Source organism: Zonotrichia albicollis, chromosome 16 (assembly GCF_047830755.1).
Source record: "Zonotrichia albicollis isolate bZonAlb1 chromosome 16, bZonAlb1.hap1, whole genome shotgun sequence".
Classification (NCBI taxonomy): domain Eukaryota; kingdom Metazoa; phylum Chordata; class Aves; order Passeriformes; family Passerellidae; genus Zonotrichia; species Zonotrichia albicollis.
In genome coordinates, this window is record NC_133834.1 from 5,787,682 (window position 1) to 5,814,539 (window position 26,858).

Here is a 26,858-nt window from a genome sequence, read left to right on the forward strand (position 1 = left end):
TGCATATCTTCCTTCTCTGTAAAATATTCCTTTCTTTTTGATAATTAACAGACATTACTCTGTGTAAAGCTTATTTCTCAATAGAACTTGCCTTTCAAAGCTGCATTGTTCCATTCTGATCTGAAGGAAGTGACACTGTGCTCTCAGACTAACAATTTTGAGATCATCTGTATTTCCAGTGGGTGTTACAGAAAACAGAAAAGCCAGCAAAGGAACTGAGTAGATTTTACCCTTAAATGATTAATTCTTAAGCAGCAGGGTAAAAGCAATCTTTGTTTACCCTGTGTGATGGCTGTTGGGTGTCTGCATGAGCACTGCTGCTTTTCACTCCCTATTTCATGGGCTGAGTTCAGTGTCACATAAACAAACATCACACTGGCATGTAGGAGAGTACAGCTGATGGAAATTTATTCTACCCCAAAATATTCTGCCTGATGGCCCCAAGAAAAATTGAGGAACAATTATGAAAAGTGTTTTGTCCTCTCTCTTGTGGGTAAGCAGGATGAATAGTTTTGAAAGGTTCCCAGTGCAGGCAAGAAGGCAGAGGTATTTCTAAAACTCAGAGCAGGAGAATTTCTAAAGAGATGTGAGAGGCACACCCAGCTTCTTTGTTCCGTGTCCTGCAAGGATGCAGTGGAGGGATTTTGGGGTAACTGGTGTGATGAACCTGCAAGCTACAAGGAAGAATCCACAATTCAAAAGTAAAGGAATGTCGGAGGGAAATAAATGTCAGGACAAGGCTCATATTCCTTGGCTCTTTAAGCAGAGCTTTCTGCAGCTGCCTGTGAGTTTGTGTAAGGAATTGAAGGGACAGGTTCACAGGCTTTGCAGCCTGGAGGTGATTTCAGTGCTGGTGTTGATGGAACCAGAGGTACCTAAAACCACCCAGCCCTATGAGCTGTCAAGGTTGGTCATGTGTCCATTATCACCTGATAGCACACTTCAGGAGATGAATATTTGATGCAGAGACAGGACTCTGCTAAAAGGATTTAAAGTCCCAAGTGGGAAAGACTGTGTTTTTAATGCTGGTTTGGTCATACATACAAGCTGAATATTATGGTTGTACTTCTGTTTGATTCTAGTAGTGCTAAGTGCTTTTCCAATTAATTTACATGTTCTCTGGACCAGTGCCTGCTGCACCTTACCTAGCAAGCTCAGTTTCTGCAGTCAATGAGCCCTTTTGATTAACATGGATATATTTCACTCCCTCTCTTGCTTCTTGTGTTTTTTTCACAGTTGAGGCCACTAAAAATTGATGTTCTGTTGCACTGTGTTAGATACCCAGACAGCATTATTAGTGCTGAGATGGGAAACATTTCTTGGTAAATTATTTGCTGCAGGTGTAGAAAATGTCCAATTTTAAATGCAGCCCATGGTGAATGCAATTTTCCCATCCACACTGAATGAATCCTGTCACTTTCCCATTTATTTGCAGGTGCAGGGTGATAACTTTGTTGCTGTAGGTGAAATGAGACACCTGTCTTTGAGCAGTCATGTGAGGGCAGGTTGCAGTGGCTCTCTGCACATTTCCTCAAGCCTAAGAATTAATTACATCATGTTTCAGTGGCTGCATCTCATACCTGGAGCTGACTCCACCATTATGGGGCTGCTTTTGCTGTGCTCAGTTCAAGTGTTGTAGTGGCTGCCTCTCAACTCCCAAATACATGGTTTCCTGCCATTTAGCCTCTAACTGGGTATTTTGAATGTATAAATACTTCTGTCTTTAAATAAGGAGGAGTAATTCTTAGGGTACCTTTTGAAAATGTATAATTTAAGATGGTTTCAAAATATGGGAGCAAGTGGGTTTCTCTTTTCTTATTTTCTGGTTGCAAATCCTTTTGTCCAAGGAATAAATGACCTTTTTCTGCCAAAGATTTTTGCTGTAGTCAGATAAAGCCCCTCCATAACCCCAGATAGTTATTTCTCTTGTCTGCATTCCTTCCCTGCCATGACCAGCCCCGTGTTTTCTCAGTCAAGTGTTGAAATTTTATTCAAGTTGTAAATATTTATTTGCAAATCATGCCTTCAGATCCACACTTGCCAAAAAGATTTTATCCTGTCATGAGACACTTGACTCTCCACCTCCTTTCTCCTTGCAGGCTCTATTTTGGTCCTTTGCTTTGCATTTAATAATTTCTTGGTTTTATTTCTGCTTAGTGCCATTTTCCCCACTTACGTGTCTCATTGATCCTGACTGGTTTATGATATGAACAAAATGTATCTCAGGAGTTTTGCAGTTTGGGGTTTCCTTTTTATGGATGGACAAAGCCTGATGCAGAAGGTTCCTGCTGGCTTTTTGTTACACTTGTCATCCATTTATTACTTAGCCTGTCCCAGAGGAAGTTTGTCGAAACAGATACATTTCTTTATATTTCATTGTCTCAGCTTAGATACCCTGATGGCTTCAAGGTCACATTCAAGTTTGTTTTAGCAGCTGTGATGATTGTAAATGTTGGGATGGGTCTTTTTGTCAGAATGTGCAGTGAAACTGCAATCCTTGACAAAGTATTACACCATGAAATTCATTGTATTAGGTGGGGTACAGAAAACCTACTTCAACACGTTCCCTCTGTGGTGCACTCACAAATTATCTGTCCATCTGTGTGTTCCTCTTATTTCATAGAATCATCTCTGCTGGGCTACATACCTTTCACTCTGCTGCAAATTCTTTTATGTATATGTTCTCTGTGTGTGTGCACACGGGCACAGACACACACACTTGGGGATATATTCAACATTTATTTACTTACATTCTTCTGGGAGAGAGCAGATGATTTTTTTCCTGCCATAGGCTTCTCATGGAATTCAGTTGCTGCCCTCTTCTTTGCAATTTGGATTCGAGAGCATCACGGAATGGGGAACATCCCAGGGTAGTACAATATTTGTATTCTAAATATAGCAAATACCACAAATACCAGAGAAGCAAATGTCTCTATCCCAACATCAGATTGATCCCCTAGACAATTCAGTTCCCAGACTGAGAAAATCTGAAGTATTAATTTCTTGCAATTTCTTCTTGAGGAGGACTTGATCCAGGATAATTTAACTACTCTCTAGTTTCCATGGTCCAAGGTACCTGGCTCTGAGAGTGGAGCTGTGTGGGATTCAATACCTTTGGCCTATTTGGCAAACTGCTCACAGAAAGTGAGTTATAACATTGGTTTGTAAGTTGTGACAAATCAAGGATTTGTTATACTTCATTTTATTCATGCAATTTGGGTTTCTTCTACTGTGTTTTTACAGCTTTGAACCCAAGAATAAATTCTTTAACAAGCAGGGTTTTTTTTTCAGCTGAGATAAAATAAAGTCAGGAGGATTTTGGGTTGCCATAAAATGTAGGTTGTGTGGTGGCCAAAGCATAAAGCAACTCCAAGGGCTGCAATCCACCTGACATCTGTGGCACAGAGCACCAGGACCGTGTGGGCTGCTTGGTGTCCATGGCCAGAATGCACAGGGGCTCTTTCTTTCTTTCATTAGTGGGAATGGACACCCAAAGCATCATTCAGGAACGGCTTAACCAGGGATTAAATGGGGCTGTGCAGTCCTGAAGTCCATTCTGGCACCTCCTGCCAGGATAACTCTCTCTTTGAAACTTGAGTCGTGCTTTGCCTCTCAGTAGACATTTGTTTGGCTTCTTACCGAAGGTGGGGATTTCCAGGAAGGACTCAATCAGCTCCACCTGAAAAAAATGAATTGGAAACAAGACACAAAGAGTGCTGGAGGGACAAAGAAAGATTGGACTGAAGGAATGAGAAGAAAAACTGAAATAAAACAGGGAAAGGACAGTTGGAAATGAGATGAAACAGATGTGGAATAGGAACTCAAGGACCTGTTACAGTCTCTGGGCCATTCATTTCCCTCAGCCTGTGTGTTGCTTAAGCTAAGCCTAGGGTTTGCAACATTAAATGGTCCTAAAAATGGCTTTGAGGCCTTTTCTGTGTGGATTTGAGGAATGAGAGTGATCTTGTTTCTCCTTGGGACTGTCTCAGGGAGGAGCACTGCAGCTTAGAATATTAACAAGGCTTTGTAGTTAATGGGAGCCACTGCCTTTGAGGAGATGAGCTTGTGCCTGACAGCTCAGAGCCAGGGAGAAAGTGAACAAAGGAGAAGGGGGAGAGGGAGAAGAAGCAAGTATTGAAATAAGTTATTAATAGGATAGAAAAAAGCAGAATTAATAAAGACTTTTTAAAACATGCCATCAAGAACCTTGCCAGTGCAGAATTATTCATGTACATTTACTATTGTTTTTATCTGGCTTTAGCTGTAAGATTCCTCCTGCTTCCCTTGGGAAACTTTTCTGCAAGAGAATAATTCCTTCATTGGAAAACTTTTTTGATATTGATCTTAAATTAGATTTTCTTGATTTTCTCCCATTACTTTGAGTTATGTCAAGTTGTGCTGTACTGAATTGCCCTCTCTTTCTGTCACATATCTGTAGATAATTATCACTGTCTACTTAAAGCCCCTGCCACAGTGCATGCTAGCTATGAGGATGACATACCTATGATCCCAGTGCTCAGCCAACAAATACAGGCTGGATTTGTTTTGCTCCTTCCTTATCAGCTCTTCCTGAGTGTTTCAGCATTTCTTCAAGCTCTGTTGAATTTGGGAGCACATTTCTGGAGGAGAGGTACCGAGACAGAATGTGGCACACCAGGCGCCGTCACATCTGAGCCACGGAGATGGAGCCTCTAAACTTAATTCCTGGATGATATCTTTGCCTGTGCAGACCAAAATAGCCTTGGCTGTGTTCTTGTTGCAGTCTGATGCAGGTCTCACCTCCTGTCTGTGAATCTCTTTCAGCTTTACAACTTGCAGGTCTTCTCTATGTCAAACATCTCTGTTTTGGATTTTTTAAAATTAGTTATATTTTCCAATTCGATGCTCATACTATTATTTTCTAGTACCATTTCTAACATCTCCATGTCCCTTTTTGTTATTTTCCTGTTCTGGTGAACTTTCAGCATCTCATAGTCTGTAAATGTTGGTACTGTTTTAATTGCTGCTGCTTCTGGGAGCGCCATGAAAATACTGCATGAGGACAGACCCAGCACATGTGCCAGGGAATGCACAGGTTGGCACCTCTGCAGAGGGCACCTGAAGGGTAGGAGAGGAGATTGTGATGCTGTTCATAGCCCTGGCCTCAGCAATTTGGGTAAAGCAACTAAAGAAAAGTGTAAAAAGGACATCAGAAGTCAGAGGTGATGCTGTGCCTGGAAGGTGGTGAGAGAGAAATATCAGGCTGGCCAAAATAGGTTGGAAGGAACTGAAGATGATCTTTAAGATCCCTTCCAACCCAAGCCATTCTATGATCCTGTGATTCTGTGTTCTCCCTGTGTTTCATGGGAGAAAAGATGGTTAATACCAAAGGAAATAAACACATGGTTGGTTGGCTGTAATTCCACTGCTGGGTTGTTTTCAGCTTGCACTACAGTACTGATCTCTCCAAATCCTTCCCCTCACTCTGCTTGTGAGAGCTGCAGCAGGAAAACACACTCAAATAAAGACAAAGTGCATAAGGGTGAGCCAGGCTTCTCCTACCTGGAACTGAATTTGGGATTTGGTTGTGCCAACCTGGATCCAGCCTCAGATGCTCTGAAAAAGCAGAGGAAGCTCCTGTGCCTGCCTGGGCACCCTGAGGTGAAGCTGTACCACCCCAGGGGCTACTGTTTGTCTCTGAGAGGGAGGGAGGGAGGGATGGATGGAGCCATCCTGCAGGATGAGCCAGGAGCTGGGTCACCTTGGGGTTCAGTGCATGTGCTGGCAAACAGCAGCCCCAAGCCCCATTACTAGCACTTCCCATGTTCTCCCTCAGCCCTGTGGGATCTTTCTGACAGGGGATATTTAAGGCAGTGTAGCTATTCATTAAGAGGGGTTCTAGATAATGTGGCAATGCAAAAAATTGTAACAGCACATTTAATTAATTTCCACTTCAGTTTTGCTCTTGCACTGTCTTCACTGTGGATTCCATACTGCTGCCCTGGCTTAGTTTAGCCAAGGCATAGCACACCTGTGTTCCTGTAGGAAGTGGTGGGCTCTTTCTTGCTGAGCCAGGTGGGATGGCTGCAATTCCCACCTTCCTTGCCTGTATCTCTAAATACTCAAAGCCGTGGTCAGGCATCACTTATGGCTGCTGATTACTGCTTCTTAAAATTCATCTGTGTCCGCAAGTCATTTAAAAAGCATTTTCCACATCTGTCCCTGGGTGTCCCAGCCCATCAAACTAAACCACCAATCTGGTTTTCCACAGCTGTCAATTTTGCTGCTCTCATTTCCACTCGATTGCAGGGAGGAAAGCAACAACTGCACAGTGTCCAGTTTTCCATTCTTTGTCTCCCAGCGAGCTGTCAGAAGCTGGCGTGGCTCGCAGAGCCTCCTGTGTTTGAAGTTCTCCACTTTTTTTTTTTCTTTCTGGCACTTCAAATGCTGCCGGGGCCCCCCGAGGTTGAGCACCAAGTCAGTCAGACAGAGGGGTCAGAGCAGGGTGAGCGATGCTATCGCTGAGCACAACTGTCAGCACCAGCCCCGAGTTACAGCCGGGCTGCGCAGGGGAGCCTCGGGAGCTGCTGCTGCTGCTGATCCACCTGGGCAGCTCCTGCTGGGGCTCTTTGGGGGCAGGGCTACCCCAGGACAGGGGCACAAATGGGAGCTGTCCCCAGAGGAGAGCACCTGACAGCTCCTAGTTGGAGCCAAAGCCCGTTGATGCTGCTGGAAGGATTCGCGGTGCTTTGGGGATGCTGCTGGAAGGATTCGTGATGCTCTGGGGGTTGTTGCAGCCCCACCTGCACAGCACTTGTAGGAGAAGGATGATATTTAATTCTTGGATACATCACCTAATCCCATTTTCATACCCAAATCACTTCTGGATGCTTTCACACCAGAGAGCAAAGTGTTTCTTCTCCTTTCCCCTTCTCTATTCCCAGCACCCACATGTGGTCACTTGGAGGAGGAGGAATAGAGAAGTGACTTTTTCTATGGCAGACTGTGACATTTGCTTCCATTCTCTCTGCCCAGTCTGTGAATAAATGGCATCTTTGTTTTCCTTTTCTTGAGAGGATCAATGTATCATCCTTGTGTTGTGCCTTGTAGATTTGAGTAGGAGGCACCAGGCAGCCTTTGACATCCCCAGGAAATCTGCTCAGGCAGGAGGAATTTGGGGTGGCACCAGTGTGGAACCAACTGCACTGGACAAGGCAGGCCCTGGAGTTCCTCTTTGGTACCTGGGAAGAATTTCTTTACAAGACTTTCGTATCACTGCAAAAGGAAATAAGGGTCCATTCATTATTTTTGTTTTTGTATTGGTGAAATTTCATCATAATTATTCCAACATGAATCACCTTCAAAAAAGCATGCTGGAGCAGCTGCTTGTGGTTTCTGTCTTGCTGATCAAACACCATGTAAGGAGAAGGTGTCTTAGAAATTTATCACACAACAAAATCTTGGTAGAATGGGAATGACTGTGCTGGTGGCTGCACATACATTGATGGATTGTCTGTTCCCAAATGCTTAAATCTTGTTAAAATAATAATATGAATGGATTGCTCAGCATAACAATAGATACAACACTGTACAGGTTGTACAGTAGATGCAACACTAATCCGGTTTACAGATAAACATTTGGCAATAAAGAGTTTTTAAGCTAAAAGGATGGGCTCTACAAGGGGCATATTTTAAGTTTTATCCTACTTTGTAATTACAAAGACCCTCATTGGCAACTATATATGTGTTGAATTAACTAAACAGTTAATTGATGAAGTTCAGGCTTTAAAAAGAATGTCTGTAAATGGATACAATTCATCTGCAGTGTCCAGTAACACCAGTGAAGTCAGTGAAATTACAGCAGGATTGAATTTGAGTCCTTCTGTCTTTGCTTATCAGCAATGCAACTTGCCCAGACATTTTATGGGGAAACGTTTGCCTGAGGCTGTTTACACTGGCTATGCTTAAGATTTGGAAAGGGAGGGGGGAAACAAAAAAGGAGCAGCTGTAGGAAGAAATCACAAAAATACTTTTGTGTAATGTTCTGCCTCCTTTTTCTCTCTCCTGTAATAACAGGGCAGCACTTTGAGGAAGCGGAAGATGTACGAAGAGTTCCTGAGCAAGGTCTCCATTTTGGGTCAGTTGCCCTTTGGAACTTGGCTGTTGGTTTCTCTGTTGTTCACGTTGGCAGGATGAGTTTTGATCTTTGAGGGCAAGGTGAAAGGAGCAGTGCTCAGGCAGAAGGTCTCACACTGTGCTGTTTCTGAAGGAGTGAAAGTGTGAAGGGCCCTTTTTGTTTTTGTCGTTCTTTCCTGTGTGCTGCCCCTGTGTTTGCAGCACTAAAGGTGGAGCAGGCACACACTGGTACTTTCAGTAGCTGCTGCTGAGTAAAGATCATGTGGATAGAGCAGAAAGCAGTGCAGAGATATGAATTTGTCATAAAGTCCAGTTACATCCTACCAGGGAACAGGTGAGAAGCTTTTTCCTGCAAGAATACAGTGTTTGTGTGCATGAAACAAACCAACATTACAAATCAAACTGGACTGATCTTTTTTTTTCTGTGCATTTTACAGCCCCTGTCTCACATTCTTAAAACATCTGTTTAGCTTCTTGTCCTTGGATTTTGTTTCCCTTTGATTAATGTGATAGCCACAAAATTTGGACATGTTCTTGATGGCCTTCAGTAGGAAAAACAACAAACCCATAATGCCTGACCAATCAATCACCATTAGGAGAACAAAAGCCTCTAATAAGGAGGACAGTGTTAGACAGTACAATGAGTTGTTGATTCTGTAGGAGAAACATCATGTTTTTGCTGGGGCTGTTTGGAAAAAAACAGCTCAGGATTTATTTGCTATATAATTGAAGTATTTCTATTTCTGCTTAAAATTTTTCTGTTTTTTTTTTGTTTATGACATTCACCTACCATTCAAGCTGAGGTACCTGAAATATGAGAGTGTCTCAGTGAGAGTATACTTGAACTTCTGAGAGCTGCTATCCATGAGATTTTCAATTATATTTGTATGCTTAAAGTGAGGCCAAGTATGTTCTTGCTTATTAATGAAGTTTTCATAATTTAAAATCCTTCTTTTATGCTTAATTTAAATCTTCCTAAATTAAGAGCACAAATTATACCAAATTACGATGAGTATTTAAAGAAAAAAAGAATCTGTGCACCTGCACTAATGAGGAGCAATTACAACAATGAGACATCTCAAAACAATTTCAGAGTAGAAAGGTTATTCAGAGATGTGCTTCCTTAAACACATTCCTTCATTGTGGTTTGCATTGTAATTAGAGCCTAATTTGTAGTGTGGCTTTTGAATCTTGGTTCAAAAAAAGAGGAAGAACTTTAAGATTTGAACTTTTTTTAAGTACAGAAAAGCAGTGAACAAAATAACACATCATTGCAGGAACATGGAAATTTAGGTGAAATGTGTAAGGATCTCTTTGACATGTCTGAAAAGCGGATGACACCTGCAAAGCAGAAAGATATTTTGGAAATCTCAAAACAGCACTGAAAAGTCAACTTCACTTTATCCCTTGCTGTGGTCAGAACTGAGTGATTTCCTGGTGGAGAAACCTCTACCTGCTTCTTATGTTTCTTTTTGCCAAGGTCTGTCCAGTGTCTGGAATTAGCTGTATAATTGCAAGAGTCACTTTTTTTTTTTTTTAATCTAAGGATTTTTTTAGATTATCAATAGTTGCTTATGAAAGAAATGATATTTTTAAATTTTTCTTCTGGAGTTTAATTAAATATAAAGTCATGAATTGATATGTACAATTTAGGCATTGATGTGGTCTAATTTATCTGATACTTCAACTCTGCAGCTAAAACTTGTAGAATATTCTATATAGTGATCTGTTTGCAAGATTTATTAACCAATGTATTGGTAGTGGTACAGTTCCCTTAGACAAAAGAGAGACACTTCGTGACTGGAGCTAGAATTAGCTCTGAATTTTTCATAAAGCCAACTGAAGAAGAAGTTTCAAGAGGCTCTTTCTTTTCTTTTTTGTTAATTACTGAGTTCTTAAAAAAAAAAAAAAGAAAAGAAAAAGTCTTCTCTAGTTTGTATGAAAGAGTTTTATGCTTATTTTTAATCAAACAGAGCAGTTTTTGAATGGTGCATTGACAATATGGGCTTGGTCTTTGACGTTAGTTCTTCTGCAGCAAAGGTCACAAACACACCAGGAAAGTGCTTTAGGTGGGGAAAATGTTAGAAACAATTAATTTCCCAAGCAGCAACAAGAAAGTGGCATAAAAACATGAAGCTGTGTCAGTCAACCCCAAAATTACCTTTGGTGCTTTGAGCACTTTGGTCTGGTTTTGTTACCAGGCTCAGGGTGTACTTTTGAGCTCAGCCAAGAGTCATTTTAACTTTAAGGAACTTCCTTTCACCCTCACACAATCCTTCTAAGCAATATTTTGAAAAAAAATTGGGAAACCAGAGTCTGATGGAATGGCACACATCTAATCCTGGTGTCAGAAACTGTATCTTGACATACATTAGTTCAATAATTCATAGTAAGTAGGAATCAGCAGAGCTCTGGGACATGAATTTCAGCCCAGCTTTTTGAGGCAGTGAAGGTTAAATCATCGTATTATCTGTTGCTTTTAATAACTCTTAAACCTGTAATTTTTCAGTCAAATCTGATCAAAGTACAAAAGTTCAAGTACAACTCACTCTCTTGAATTCTCATGCAAATGTGTGTTGGAGAGAGACCCAGGTGGCACCTCCTCCCTGAGGGCAGGACAGGTGGAATCCATCCCTCAGCCAAGGCAGGGGAGGGCACAGGGACCCTGAGCAGCCCTGGATTTAAGATTTGGATGTGCAGGCTGTCCCTTTCATGTTGGGGATCTGGGGCAGGTGCAGGTGGGTGGTGAGGACCCCTATCACAGGCTGCTTTTGCTCTGTTAACCCTAAACAGACCCATCGTTTTTAATTACAGAATTTTTTAAAGTTTTATAACATTTCTCCTTTAAGAGGGGGGGATGAAAAGGAAAAGGCTTTGCAGGTCATCATGCTGGCAAATGAAGAAGAGGTGCCATTTCAAAATCCATAAACCTGGATGCCTCTGGCCTCCTGCTGCTGGTGCCACCAGGGTCTGGCCATTGGCTGTGGTGGTCTCAGCCATCCTTGAGATGGACACTGCATCACCCACCCCAGAAATGGGAGCAGCTCAATGAAAACACTGCAGGACTTGTCCTAACACCTGGTGAGGGCATCTGGGGTGCTCCCATATCTCCAGGCAGCTCCTCAGCTGCTCCAGGCCTTGGCAGTGCTAGGGCAACACGGATCAGATCTCAGCAGTGAGGAACCAGAGCCAACTTCCCCTGTCCAACTCTTCAGATTGCTATCTGGGTGATTACTGATGGCTAAGACACAATGAATAAATACATTCATGTTTCCCAACTGCAGGTTCGTGCAAAGTGCCTGGATGAAAGAAATGTTTCTTTTATAACAGAACTAGGCACGGCAGAGCTGTCAGTTTAGATATGAATCTTCAGCCAAAGTTGGAGTGTTTTTATAATATAGCTTTATGATCTTCAATATTTTAGAGTCCCTGGACAAATGGGAGAGGCTGACAGTGGCTGATGCACTGGAACCTGTCCAGTTTGAAGATGGAGAAAAAATTGTTGTGCAGGGAGAGCCTGGTGATGACTTCTTCATTATTACAGAGGTAAGATTGGCAACCTGATAAGCTCTGTCATTTCCTGGTAAAGATCAAGGCTTTGTATTAAAGACATTTGTGTTCAGTTCAATCTCTTACTTCAGCATAAATCTAACTCCACTTAAACCAGGAGACCTACTCAAAATTCAAATGAATTCAGAGACCAGTTCCATGGAATTGTCTTAAGTGGGACAATCTTTTTTTCCAGTAAACTGAAAATGCAGAATAATTTTGAGATGTGTGTGGTGCCTTTACTGTTTGAAGGGTTGTTTACTGTGGGAGACTTTTCTAGTTCCAAATTTCTGATACTTCAGCTGGGCTGGTCAGCCACAGAGTGCCTTGATCGTTGTTCCCAAAGGGGCTTACAGGGAATATCACAAATGGACATCTGAAAACTGGAGCAGGAGACCTGATCAGAAAAAGGATAATTTGTTCTTTGTTTTGCCCTAAACTCATTCCTAATGACTGAGCCATCTTTTTGTTTACTCTGACACAGGCAGACAGATCTGTCAGGCAGCTGGAAATGCTGACATCTTTTTGGGAGATTATCTGACACTTCAGTTCCACCATCTCACTTCTGCAAACAGTTGCTGGCGGGGTTTCCCCCCTCTCTGACATAAATATTTGGATCCCTGGTATCTCACACAAGCACCAAGGCACTGTGATATAACAAGCTATAAAGAGGAATTAGAGGCACTCAGACTGAATAACAGGAGAGCATTTAGGATGTGATTGTCTATGGATTGTGAGTGTTCCTGTGCAGATATATAGAGCAGAAATAGCCAACATAATAAAGTAAACCAAGCAAATAACCAACATATGGCTGTGGTGACAGCTCCAGTGCACACACCTGGCAGGTGTTACATGACCAGCAGTGAGTTCCACTGGTGGCACAGGAACTGGAATTCCTCAGAGTGGGAGAAGGTAGGTCAGAAGGATCAGAAGCTGGTCATGGTGCAGCCTTGGGATCCAGCTGTATGCACACAGAATGCAGCCCAGGCTTTGCTTTGCTTGCTCTTTATCTGTGGATTTTTGGCTAGGTGCATCTATACAAAGCAGCCAGAATTTGGTTCATAATCAATATCTGACATTTAAAATTCCATCATTCCTTCCTCTTGAGCGTTGGGAATATGTATTTTATTTATGAACATAGTTTTTCTACAATGCTCACAAAATTGTCAGTGCAAGTAACTGCATCTGTCTATCATACAGGGAGACAATTCAGGAACTTTAAATAAGTGACAAGCAGTGTCCCTTCAAAACAACAATGTTAGAATAAATGACACTAGATATTAAATAGGGAATCTTTTTTCATTAAGAAGATGTTTAGTATAGGAGAAAAATTTAGGAAACAGAAGTTTTTCAGAAATATGGAGTTTTTATTGCTCCTAGTATTTCTGAATGTGCTGTTATTCCTTGCAGCAGCAGGAGACTAGGAAAATTTAATTTTCTTAGCCATTGAATCCCATGTGGAAAATTGGCAGCTTGCTTAAGAGTTACCAAGAGCCTTTATTTTCCCTCTCTTGCTGAAACAGCTGTTAAGTCTTGAATGGGTAGAAAAGCATTAACACTGCATTCTGTAGAAAGTACCTGCTCAGCTCACCCTTCCACTGCAAATCTGACTTAGTTTCTTACTTTGGAAATTGCCTATATTTTTTTACTTTAAAGAATGAACATCCAATTTCAACTATTTCTTGTGGTGCAGCCTGTTCACACAGAGTTTAAGCTTTGCATTTTAAACGTGATTTTTACAGGAGTTCACATCTTTGATTTTAAGCTTTTCTGTAGGAAAAATTACTGCAAGTCACCAGGAACACATTATTCTACAACCTGCTTGAAAGTAGTTTTGGCTGGCTTGTTGTCACAATATATTGAAAAGCCATTAGCTTCTTTCATATGCTTTTTGATGTTTGTGGTCTTCTAATCCAAACCACTAGAAATGCAGCCAAGTTGTTTGGCTGCTGTGTATGCAGAAAACCATTTCATATATCACTAAAATGCAGCCTCCTTTGGAGCACAGCGTGTCCAGTACTACAAAGCTAACTTGGCCACATGATTTTTGGACAAGGTACTCATTTACCTTTTTATTTACTCATTTTACATTCCATGCAGCCCCAGTTGTGTCCTGGGCTGCTTCAAAAGCAGTGTGGCAGAAAGTCAGGGGAGGGGATGCTGCTGCTCTGCTCTGCTCTCTGTGTCCAGCTCTGGGGTCCCCTCCCTGAGATGATCAGAGGGATGGAGCCCCTGTCCTGGGAGGAAAGGCAGAGAGGATTGGGATTGCTCAGCCTGCAGAGGAGAAGGCTCCAGGGTAACCTAACTGTGCCCTTCCAGCACCTGAAGGGAGCCTGCAGGAAAGATGGAGAGAATATTTGTGAGAGCCTGGAGTGACAGGACAGGGGAATGGCTTCAAAAGAAAAGGAGAAGCTTGAGATTAGATATCAGGAAGAAATTCTGCCCTGTGAGGGTGGTGAGGCCCTGGCACAGGTTGCCCAGAGAAATTGAGGCTGCCCCATCCCTGGAGGTGTTCAAGGCCAGGTTGGATGGGGTTTGGAGCAAGCCGAACTACTGGAAGGTGTCCCTGCCCATGGCAGAAGGTGGAACACAATGATCTTTAAGGTCCCTTCCAACCCAAACCATTCTATGATTTATCATAACCATGATCATTCATATCATGCCTTAGACAAACCAGTTATCACTTTATAAAGCTTTGGTGCATCCCAGATACTGGTTCCAAGTGGAATCTTGTGAATCCTACCATAAAAGCTTCTCGAAGCACCTAGGACTCACATATGGATTTAAAATTGTTGAACTTCATGAATTAGTCATTAATTTCTGGTCAGCCTGCCCTGCTGCCTTGCTCTGTACCATCCCTTTGGGACATTGTAAGGACATTGGTCCTGCCCAAGGACACAGCCTGTGAGTGGATTGGCACCTTCAGGATTTGCAGACTGAAGAGAAACCACTGAAACCTTTTGAAAGGGAGACTGATAGCCCCAGTGACGATCAGAACAGCAATTCCTGCTTTAAACCAGGAATATCATCCTAGTTAGTATGGATAAGTCGAGTTGGTCTCCCCCTTCTATCAAGCAAACACATTCACATTTTCTCTCCATTTCTTACTATAACCTTTTTGTTATGGCTTTCTGTCCACCTTCCTACCTCCAGTGTTGCACAGTTTATTTGGGGTGCAGGTTATTTGAGGTGCAGGCTGTGAGCATGGAAATGCTACAGTGCCTCTTGGAAAGAAAAGCTGCAGCAGGAGCTCAGCCAAATTATTATAATAACAGAAAATGTGAACAGGGAAGAATCACAGGAAACCAGAGCTTTTTAAGTTCACTGTTCACAAAGCTGGTTATGGTTCATTTTTTGCTAAAAAATCTAATGAGAAAAGTGTATATCCTGTATATCCAGGACAGCTACAGTTTTTCTGCCATCCTAAATCTTCACAGGCACCAGGAAGATGTTTGCTTCCAGTAGTTTGGGTTCTTTTCTGTTTAAATATCAAGCAGCCTTCAAAAAGATTTAGTTCTAATATTTAAAGGTTGTGGGGTTTTTTTTCCCAGAGATAGAATTATTGTGATGTTTATACCAGATTCCTTAATGTGAAGATAGGATCAGAAGTTAATGTCTGCTTACAAAAGCAAAGTAACAACTTCTGTGAGATTGATTTACTGCACTTGAAACTAGTAATTAAAAATAAAAAAACAAAATAAAAGAAGCAGCCCTGAAGTTTCTGTATTTTCAGATATTTCCAGGTCTTACTTTCCCACTATGGTTTTCACACAACAAACTCGGGCTTTCCCAGACCAGACAGATGTGGAATGTATCTGCTGGATTCCAAGGTCATGGAATTATCCCATATGAGATTCCTGGCAGAGAGGTGAAAAACTTTAAGCACCATGAAACAATTGTTGCCATAAAGAATTATATTTTGGCAAGCGTAAATCATAACAGATGTACGGTTTCTAACAAATAAATTTGCAGTTGTGTCGTGCCCTGCCACACTGTGTACCCAAGCAGTGGAGAGGATTTATTCATCTGACTTCAGATAACGCAAATATTTTTAGCCAGCATTTTAAAGTGGTGGATGCAAAGGCATGTGAGCTTTGTGGAGTTAAAAGCCCCTTTAAATGAAATGCCAGTTGAACAGGGGCTGGTTTTGTTCCCAACTTGTGCTTTGCCACAGACTCCAGCTCAAACAGTAGTTCAAACCAGTGTAGTAGTGCTCTGAAACTGGAAAGAAAAGAGGTTTTTGCTGTTGTCTAGGTTACTGGGAAAGGTAGCGACAATAGCATTAAAAATAGCGGTTCTGATCATGTACCACACTCTTAAGTTCAGCTTCCAGCTTGGCTGGGTGGCACAGTACCTCGAAGTCTGTGAGACAGCTGCCAAAAACACCATTCCATAAATCACCAAAGGGAGCTGCAGCCTGCTGGGGTTTCCAGCTGCCAGCCCTGCCCTGTGCCATCCCTGGCATGGCTTGTCACGAGCCAGCGCCGTGTCCGGTGCACCCAGCCTGTCACGGGACTCACCCCCTGTGCCCAGAGACCCTCTGAGTCTCAGCTGCACTCTCAGAGCTTGCTGAGCTGCTGCCATATGGCCCTGATACTCATAAAGTTTGACATGGTTCAAGAAAAATGTGTGCACAGGCACACAAACGTGCGCAGGTGGAGGAGGAGAGAACAGCAAAAGGTTTCTGACAGGGCCAGGGTGAGCCTGAAGAGCACAGCTTGTGGCTGCCCTTTAAGTGTACAGCCTGTCATCTGCTCTCAGGACAGGTTGGTTTAAAAAGAAAGCGTAGAAATAAATCTGCATGAGAAGTAAAACATTTGCAATTAATAGCTGGTTGAGCTGCCCAGCAATCGCATGCAGCAGTCTAAAAATAAAAGACCTAAAAATAGAAGATAATTCACAGGAGACAATTCAAGGAGAAATGGACCCATGGTATCAAGGAGTTTGGCACTGGATTTTTGTTTTTAGCTTTAAAACCCAGTATATTTAATTGCAGATTTGTGCTAAGTTACAGAGGGTACTTCTCTCCAACTCCTTTGTGAAAAGCACTTATAAAAATCTGGGATTTATATTCTTCCTTATTATCCTGCTGGTTAGAGAGGAGGCATGGTCAGGACATCTGATTTTCAGACCCACCTGTCCAGTCTCTGGGCAAAACATTGCCCTCCCTGTTTCCCCATCAGTGGGAACAATCCTAATGACACTTCTTAAAGGTGAGGAAAAGCTTAATGGGGAAAGGCATAAATATCTGTCACTACTGAAACCAGGCAATGGGAATAGCAGAATCGACAAATAAAAGAAAAAAAAAAAACTTTTAGTGTAGAGGGCTGCCTTATTGAAATAAATGAGTGAAATTAATTGGTAATGATCATTTTTCCAGCACTATCCTTGGCTGATCCCATTGGAAACAGCCCAGTAGCCCTCGGTGGGGGCTGTTCCTTCCGTGCTGCTGTTGACATTTCAAGTCAGGGCCACAAACTGGCTCCGGTCTGGGCAGGATCCGCTGTGAGTTCTTGATGAGAGTGTACTTGAGATAGTGTCCTGTAGGTGAAATCAGTGTTTCCAGCCCTGCTGACACTCCTGGCACGCTCTGGAGCGTCTCTGCACAGATGCAGTTCAAAGCCTGTAGGTGGAACAGTGTTTGTAAACTCTTCCTGCCATGGTAACCTCGGAAGGGCACCTGGTCCTACACAGAATTGGGCCTTTCTGTAGGAAAACTCGACTCGAGTCTTAAATAACACAACGAGCATCTGAAGATTTATGATTTAAAAGCTCCTTAAGAAGGAAAAGAAAAAAAAAGAAAAAAGAAAAATAATAGCCCAATTGTTTCCTGCCCTAAATCGTTGCTCTTTGACATTCTAACCTAAGAGAGACCCCTTTGGCACCTACCCCTGCGACAGGCAGGGAAACTACAAAGTAAACTCCTTCCATAGGGATAATGAAGTCACTGCCTTAGGCACACTCTGCTATCACACCTGATAATCTCTTTAAAACACAGTGCGATTAATTATTAATTAGGAAGATGAATGTTGTCTAGAAAAGGAGTTTCAAAGGCTACAAATCTGAACTGCTTAGTGTTACCAGGATTTTGTTGATACCGAAAATGTTTGTCAAAGGCAGTCTGCAGCGACTCCTAATGTACCCAATAAACAAAATATCCTGAATAAACAGAGCCAGCAGGCACCAGGGCTCTGTACTCTGCTTATTTTTAACTGCACAGACATTGTTTCCCACAGAGCTCTTACAGGAAAGGGACGTTCGATTTTCTTGACATCACCCAGTTGTGGTGGGGCAGCACCATTTCCACTGGCCCTGCTACAGAGTTCCTCCGTGCTCAGGATCCATTTTTAATGGCCAGCTGACATCAAAATGGAAATTTGGGTGTGTGATTGGGTCCCATCCTGACTAGGGATGGAGATGAAGTGTTTTGCTGAGTCAAAGAGACTTAAATGTCAGCTAAGTCCTGCTTTTGTTAAACTCAGTTTAACTTCCATGGGCAGTGGGTCAGGCTGCATATCCATGGGATAATGTTTCATAGGAAGCAAATGGCTGCTCCCTTTCTTCTTCCCAGCCGTGGAGGACCTGTCAGTGACTGCAGCTTTCGGCCTTTCATTCCAACTCTTTCTCCAGCCCCACCAGTAACCACTGCAGTGCAGTCACCTCTGGTGAATTCTGCAGAACCTCAGAAGTGATGTACGAGGGAGCATTTTCCTAACAATTTTGTGAAATTTCAGATTAGCCACTATTTCTAGTCTATTTTAAAGCTTTGCAGATTTTGTTCCTCATTTGTGGCAGAAACCAGGACAACTGTATGTAAATGCCTTGAGTTGCTATGAACCCAGAGAGTGGAGAATAATATATAATAGTTTAAAAATGTACAGTTAAAAAATACTGTCAAACCCAGTCATGACTCAATCTTGAGTCCACAACCAGAATTAAGTCCTCTTGCTTCATCCTTCAGCAAGACCATTATTGTCACATAGCTTTTATATTAGGAAAATGAGTATTTTTGAAAAAGAGGTCTGATGGAAAGGAAGACAGTGTAAAAGCAATGTGCACAGCCAATAGTTTGTGATGGAAAAGAGTTTTCACCTGGATTTGGCCCCTCCATTAGGGTGTGAGATAAATAATTTTATAATTAAATAATTTTAAGAGTTTTAATAATTATGGTCTATATTGCATGTAACCTTTTAACCAGCTCATTCCTCTTTACCTGCATGAACATCTCATGAAGGTCACAGGGTTTTTATCCTCACCACACCTTTTGATGAGATGTGTGAAGCATCCTCCATGTTGCATTATCTGAAGCAGAGGGCACAAAAATTGGGATAGTTCTTCATTCCTGAAAAATCAATTGATGGGAATTAGCCACCTGGAAGGACCTTCATGATTTTGTTGATGGAAGGTCTAAGGCAGAGAAACAGTGGGAGCTGTGGACAGCACCCATCATTAATGGATCATTCTTATTCCTTTAGGTTAAACCTTACCACCCAAAAATGATGGGTGTTATTTTATACTGCAGGTTCTGTGGAAGTCACTTGCACTTTGTATTGGCAGAAATGTGTTGTTTTCTTCCCTTGTTTCTGTAGAAAGGTCTCTTTCATAAATCAAAGGCTGGCAAATAATAAGAATCCAAGATTATTTACTGGCTAAAGGAATATTTGCAGTGTCTTTGGCTACATAGTTCAAAGGATTTGTCTTCTTTTGGAAAGTAGCCCTAGAACTGCTGATCCTTAGCTCTAACATGAAAGCTGTCCCAGGAATGATGCTATCAGCAGTCCCTGAGGGCTGAAATGGCAGCTGAGGAGTGATGTGCTGGTGGTCTTCCAGGACACTGGGAGTGAGGACATTGCTTATGTCAGCACCCCCGTGTACACACAGGACCTGCTGTGTTACTCTGTCTTTGGGATATTGATAAATCTACATCTTGAAGCACAATTCCCAGGAGGATGCAGTGCAGCCATACTGCTCCCAAAGGCTTAAAAGTAGTTTTCCCAGCCTCTTTTTGCACATGCTATACCCAGCATAAAATAAAAATGTATGAATGTTTCCCTGGTTCACTTTTGACATGACAACTTGTGTAGGAGTCTCCAGTCTCATTCAGCTGTAATTTAAAACATCTGATTTGTAAACCCATAAAACTGAAGTTTATGCTGGAATGACAGACACACCCTGCCCTGTACCACTATGGGATATGTGGAAATCAGGGAAATCAGGGAAATTATTTGGTGTGCAGAGAAGGAAACCCCAAAGTTAGTAATTGGCAGTTTCATTCTTAATATATGCATACCCCATTTGAATTTGCATAAAAATCAGAGTGCAAGATTTTCTCTGTATTCAAAGCAGCCTGTGACTTCTCCCTGAGCTAATACCAACTTTAGGGTATGGTTGGTGCTCTTCATCCTGTCCAGAAGTGTCTTCCTAGCAGGGCTGTGTGCAACAGCATTGGAGGTTCACAGGGGATGAAAAGCCTCTCCATGGGAATAGGGAGAGCAGCACAGGCTGTTTACCCCTCAAGGTTTTCAGGATCCCTGTAAGCTCCTTTGGCGCTGGAGCCTGAGCTCACAAGCCCTGATTCAAAGCACTTAGTCAAGGTGAACAAGAACTTTATGGCCCCAGGCATGTTAAATCTGAACTGACATTAAAGGCATCTGCTGTGTCAGGAGCTGGGAGCTTCTCTGTCTTCAAGCAAAAACACTGCCATGTAAACAAGACCTGAAATATGGTGGTGCTCAACCTAGAGGAAGAGAAATGGAGAACTTCCCAGTCCCTGCTGGAGTTCATCCCTTTCTCTGGATCATGTTAAAGCTGTTCCTTAGTGGAATAGGTTTTGTCCCTGCACTGCAAAGATATCATTGAGTTGACTGCAGATTTGCTGCAAGAATATAGCCCTTAGGGCTCCTTCATTAGCTGTGCAGTGTGGATTTTCTGGAGCATGCAAGACACTTCTCAGTGTGCTCCAGGATGAGGCAATTTTGAGTTTGTGAGGTTTTTTTCTTCTGAATTTCAGAATTTGGTCCTTTGAACACACAAGATTCACTAACTGAAAGGACTCAAAGAGATCTTTCCATGGGGGATTTTACAGATCTCTGTGATAAACTCTCTTCTCTCCTTCCTCCAGTTTACTCCAAGTTTTATTTCTTGCTCAGAAGCTGCTGCCCTCGCTGGCCACAGCTGCTCTCCCAGCCCTGGTCACAGCATTAGTTATGAGACTTTAATGACAATGTCTGCCTCAGCCTTTTGCTTGGTCTGGTTACTTCAGCATCTACAGAATGTTTTCACAAAGAAGCAGATGGTGGTAGGAGTAATTGGGCCGTAAAACAGCATTAACAGCTAAAAACGATTTTCACCAGAAAGGATTCTGCGGGCAGGGTGAGGGAGGTTCAGCTCTGTTTTCGTGTTTTCTCTCCCATACATTCACCCCTGCCCTGGCTGTAGGTGGTAGCTCTCTGCTTGCAGGAGATGAGCCCTGTCAGGTCAGTCACAAATATGAACAGTTGATGAATAACCCATTATAAAGTCACTTTTATGTTGACTCAGTGGACGTTTCCTGGCTTCAGAGAGAGGCAAGATAATGGCTAGCTTTGTAGAAAGAAAGAATCTCTAAAATGCAACATTTTTTTCCCTTTGTGACTTTTATTGCTTTGTACACTGACATGTCTGAGGGAGGAAAACAGGGCCTTGTTGCCAATAATCCACAGCGCTTGGCACAGACGGTCTTTAAAATCTGGCACTGGGATGAATATTAATTCAGTTGTTTTCCCACAGAAGCTACTGATTAGTCAAGGCCAAGTATCCCTGAGATGATTCATTAAAACCAACATCTGAGCCCACCTTTACTGAGTACCTCTGCTTCTTGTCACCTCTTCAACAGGTGACTGAATGTGTAATGGAAGGCGTGACCAAAATCCCAGAACAGAGTAAAGATAAAAATGCAGAGGAACCCCAAGGGCTGTGGTGCAATGGCTTCCCAGCTTTCTGGGCATGGAGCCAGGACAACTAGCCAAGGGGGGATCACACCCCAGGCAAGGGGCTCCTCCCATGGCTCAGAGCTGGTATCCTTATTCCTCTGTAACCATCCCCTTGCTCTTAGGTTTCCCAGTCCCATTGGCAACTGGTGGTTTGAAGAAGTGTGGCACTACTGTGGCAGAGGTGCTGTGGTGTCCCTCTGTCTGATGATGGGGGATGATGATGATGGTGGTGATGATGATGAATTCATGAGTCCCCCAACATGAGGATATGCCTCTACTTGACACCTGTGTGGTCTAGCCTGATGGTAGCTTGGCTGCTGTGGCTCAAGGGCAAGAATTTAAAGTCAAGAATTTAAAGTCAATATATACTACAAAACTTAAAGTTTTGCTCCTGTAAAGTATTTCAACAGGAAAGGCTTAACAAAACAAGAAATCCCATTTTTTTACTTTGTGCAAAACTCATTTTATTTCACTTGAGTATTGCAGAGGTCTCCATGCACAAAGCAAATTGCAGCTTGTACAATTTCTTTTGGCATGTCACTGTGTTTACTGGTCTCTCTCTGTCTGAATCTTGACTTCTTCCATTTAATAACAGCATTTCTTTTACCTCAAGAGAAATACAAAGGTACAGCACAGGTTTAATGCAGGCTGTATCAAAGAAACACTGAAGGGAAAGATTGTCTGAGGTACTGCAGTAGGAGGATGAACAAAACGACTGAAAAGGTCTTCCCGTGTCAGACATCTATGATTTTAAATACTGAACGATCAAGACAAAGGCATTTCCTGGTGATTAATGATGGGCTGGGTGTAGTCATGTCTGGGCCTTAACCCTGGCCTCCTGTATATCCCTAGGAAATGCCCTGTGGCTTAGTTCTTTCTGCTGTTTTAAGCTACACTTGGCTTGTGATTGATTGTTGTCTTTAGAAGTACCTAAATGTTTGTGGCTATTTTGGTGACTGCTCTAGACAGCTTTGTTCCTCTCTCCCGGGTCTGGGTGTTATTCCTAAACCCATAGTCCCAAACTAATATAAACATGTCTGAATAGCAGAGAGCTGGGAAAACTCCAGGCACATGTAGGGCAGTTTGGTGCAGGTGTGTGATATAAAACACACAGCAGCCTCAGGGTTGTTTGATATCAGTGGTGGCTGCAGAGATGATGTCCAGGACCTCTGCCAGCTGGGCAGTGACAGGTGCTTTCCATCTCTGCTAAAATTTGAAGTGCTGTTGAGAATGATGGCCAATAAGATGAATGTTGTATTGACAATGTAGTGATGATCACTGACAGCGCAAAGGTGATTTTGGCAGCACTGCTCTCTTAAGGAGACCAGCTGAGTATGAGGGTGCAGAGCTTGTAACTTTTACATTGCCTTTAGAGCTCCTTTGACCTTGCATTATTAATCCTAACACCATTTCCAACGTGCTGGCTTCCTAAAAATCCCATTAAATCAGCACAATTCCAAATGTAGTGAGTCACAACCAAATTAGAAAAGCTGGGTGTGTAAAATGTTGCACATTTGTTCTCAAAAGCTCTCTGCAGCTCATTACCTTGGGCAATGCCTTGTGCTGTATTTATAGCGAGTTCTAATGGAAGCAGAAAAGAACTGACTTGCTTGAGATAAGCAAAGCAAACAGCCACCACTTCTTCTGTCAGTGAAAACCATCAAAACTGGCTCATCAGGAGGGATAGCCAAGAAGGGAGAGTTTTCCAAACTGGACCAAATTTGCTTGAGGTTTCACATCAGACAACTGAACTGATTTGTATGATCCTTTTTTGAAGTGGAGGGTGAAGCATTGACTGACAGGTCTCCCAGATTCACCAGGCAATCACTGTTTCATAGAATCATAGAATGGTTTGGCTTGGAAGGGACTTTAAATATCAATTAGTTCCAGCTCCCAGGAATTTCCAGGAAATTTTGAGCTTTTGGCTCTCCTTAAATTAAGTTAATGATTTGGTGATGCTCTAGGAAGCAGATATGATTGAATAAGATGCAACTTAATATGGTTGTAGCTGTTATAATATGAGAACATGGTCCAGACAGTGTTTGTAGACAGGTGAATGGTGGATTTTATTAGATTTACCTGGGGAAATAGGCAACCTGAAGATAGACATGTGCCTGAGAGCTCTCATCCCTTTTTCTAGCTCTGCTTGTTGATCTAATAAAATATATTACTTCCACAAACCCCACCTTGCCTGCAATTAAATGAAATCCTCCCAGAATCATGCTGTGTGACAGATCTTTTCATTCATTTCAGACCCACTGCAGCTCCATCCAGTCCCTCTGCTCCGCCATGGGAGCAGCAGTGTGTTGTGCCACAGCACAGCCTCTTCCTTCTCCTTTTGTAGTAACTGTGCAATGATTTAATAGCAACACATTAATGAGGATTTGTGTGGCTGTGGAGTGAGGGGAAACTTATCTTTTGAATGTGTGAATTATGGAGTGTGCAGGTTAACAAAGTGAGAAAGAGCAAAGGTATGTTCAGAGCTGCCATTGATGGAGGTAATGGCAATTGCAGATGATCAGCCTGACCTTTCCATCTCTCACTCCATACCCTGCACTGCCCTTTGTGCTGGGTGGTGCAGAGGAAAATAAAATAGGCTAGAAAAACTTTCTAAGCTCAAAACTAGGATAAAAATGGCACATTTTGAGGCCATGGGGGAAAAACTTTGCCTGTGCTTTTTTAGAAAAAGCAGAAGTAAAAAAATTATGAAATAAAACTGGAGATATTAAGTAGTAACTTTCTGATTATGAAAATTGAAGTTATTTTCTTATAATTTTAATAATGTCTTCTTTTTTATAATTATCCTTTATCCCAGATGGAGCCTCACTATATTTTTTATTGATGGCTATATCTTTAAAATAGGTGGCTAGACCAACAAAACCAACCAACCAGTATGACTGACTTTTAAGCCAAAAAAGTTTCTAAATCAGTGCAGTTTCTCATCCCACCCCCTGCCCCTGGTGAAGCCCATTCTGCACTGTCTGTCCCATCCAGGGGTAACACAAGCTGCCACATCTTGCCTAGTGCTGCCTGGGAGTGATCCCATCCGATCCATGAGCTGGAATAGAGAAAAAAAATAGAGGATTTCAGTTTTTAGCACCATGAATCATACTTGCCTTTTGTAGCCAGGCTCTTTAGGCCAGCTGCTGGCTATAGGATTCATAGTTAAATATAAAAACAGGGCTCCTGAAGCAATTAATGCTTGTAAGTGCCTGGGAATCCCAGTGTTGATCCAGATGGGCCACACTCTAGAATGTCTCCCTCATCTATCTGTAGGATCTGAGAGTTTAAAAGTGAAACATCTATCAAAATCTCATTACTTTGGAGACGATGGGAGCTCATGGATTATAAACCTTAATTTATTTTTTATATCTTAAATCATGGTGCCATATCTAAGGCATAAATTTTTGCAAAACAAACTGCTGAAGCATTTGGAAGGAGTTGAATAAACACTCCCAGCAGTGCTGCGGAGCAGTGCCAGAGGGAGCAGGCAGGTGCGTGGGGTGAGGATGGCAGAGAGGTGCTGATGGCACAGTGCTTTGGGAACTCCTACTCTTGTTGTTTTTGCAATTGGAGGCTTGTATTTACTCAGAGGAGAGGAGAGAAGGTTAATGCTATCAGTTTCTGGGAATACAGGCACTCCCCAGTGACTGAAAGAGAATATTCCTGGATCCCCCAAAGACCATAATTTCACTCCCAAGTGTCTGCTAGCAGAAAGACATGCCTGTCTGCCTTCAGTTTAATATCATCACAAAGGGCTGATTTATTTTATGGTGTTAACCCTCCTGACAGCCTTCGAGCTTGTGCTCTGTAGGGTTTGCTTGGTGGTGTAGGCTGAATGGGTATCAGTGTACAAGGCAGCATTTTAAGTTGAGCAGCACTAAGCAGCCTGAACCTGCAAATCTAGGATCATGCAGCTTGTTTCAGAGATTCATCTTGCCAAGTTCTGTGTGTCATTTAAGGAGAAGTCTTTCCCATAGAGACAAAATGCATTTGGGAGTGACAGTGATGAGCTCCTGAACCCTTGTTAGATAATGCCCTTACCTCCTGGGACAGGGCCCAGAGGATTTGTTCAGTCCTATCATATGTGGGAGGTGGGGGATCCTAAAGCACAAGAAGGACAAAAAACCAAAAACTCTATCATAAATCAGTGACAAGTAAAATGAAGTTAAAAACAGCCACAAAAGTTGGGATGAGGGCAAGGGTAGGGGTCAAAACTGAATTCATGGCAACTTTATCGGATATATGGATAATGAAGGACTGCTTCTGTATTATTTTATTCTGTAATATTTTATTCTGCATTATTTTATTCTGTAATATTTTATTTTGTTCTTTATTTTATTCTGTAATATTTTATTTTGTTCTTTATTATCTTATTTTTGGTTTTTTTTTTGCCCCATTTACACTGTTTGCCTACAACTGGACTCCTCCTTTACTACAGTCAGAATAGTGCTGATTCCAGAGATAAGAGCCACAAAGTGAAGGTGATACAGACAGGCAATTATAAAAACATCTTTGTTTCCCGGGGTGGGCAGCCTTCCCCTGAAGGTCACTCTGACAATGTTGCAGGATGTACTTGTGGAGCTGGTGGCTGCTGCAGCAGGGGCCAAGCAGTGTAATCAGAGCTGACATCTGGGTGCTCTCTGTCAGGGCTTCAGGAAGCTTGTTTTGCTCTGAGATAGACCTGCTCTCACTGGGCAAGGGGAAAAGCCTGTGTGACTGTTAAAACAAGAGTGGAAAAAAGATGGATCTGGAATATGCATTGCTTTATCCTGCCAAGCCAAGTGTTTATTGTGGAGGCCAGACACATCTGTCCTTCTCCAGCAGATATGGTGTTTCTTGGATTAAAAAGGCTGACTGTAGTGGAACAGTGGAAGAAATTGCTTCAGAAGGCTGACTTATTGGAGTCCTACATCACATGGACCCTGTCAGAAAAATATTAGCCACAATAAAGGCTGACACTCAGGGAGATGAAAGCAATATTGCTTGATACTGTGATTACCTTTATAGCAATGTGCTGAAGGTGAGCAGTGGGGAATTGAGTCCTTTCTTCATTTGACCTGGGTGGTCACTGTGATTACTTCAGGGACTTCTTTTAGTTTTATGTAATAAAACATCTGTAATAAAAGATTTTTTAAAAAATTAGTTTTGGGAAAGGAACTGGAGACATGGATTGCAGGCAGCTATTTGGGTCAAGGGGTTCAGTTTTTGCCAGGCTCCAGA

General features: G+C 42.3%; 1 protein-coding gene across 2 annotated transcripts in view; it reads left to right on the forward strand.

Annotated features, from left to right (window-relative positions):
* The window catches only part of PRKAR1B (protein kinase cAMP-dependent type I regulatory subunit beta), a 93,140-nt gene that overhangs the window by 61,959 nt on the left and 4,323 nt on the right, over positions 1 to 26,858 (forward strand). For both annotated transcript variants that reach the window (XM_074553209.1, XM_074553210.1), the window contains 2 exons: positions 8,056 to 8,116; positions 11,540 to 11,661. In XM_074553209.1, the coding sequence (XP_074409310.1) occupies positions 8,056 to 8,116; positions 11,540 to 11,661 (183 nt within the window). The remainder of the gene's footprint in view (positions 1 to 8,055; positions 8,117 to 11,539; positions 11,662 to 26,858) is intronic.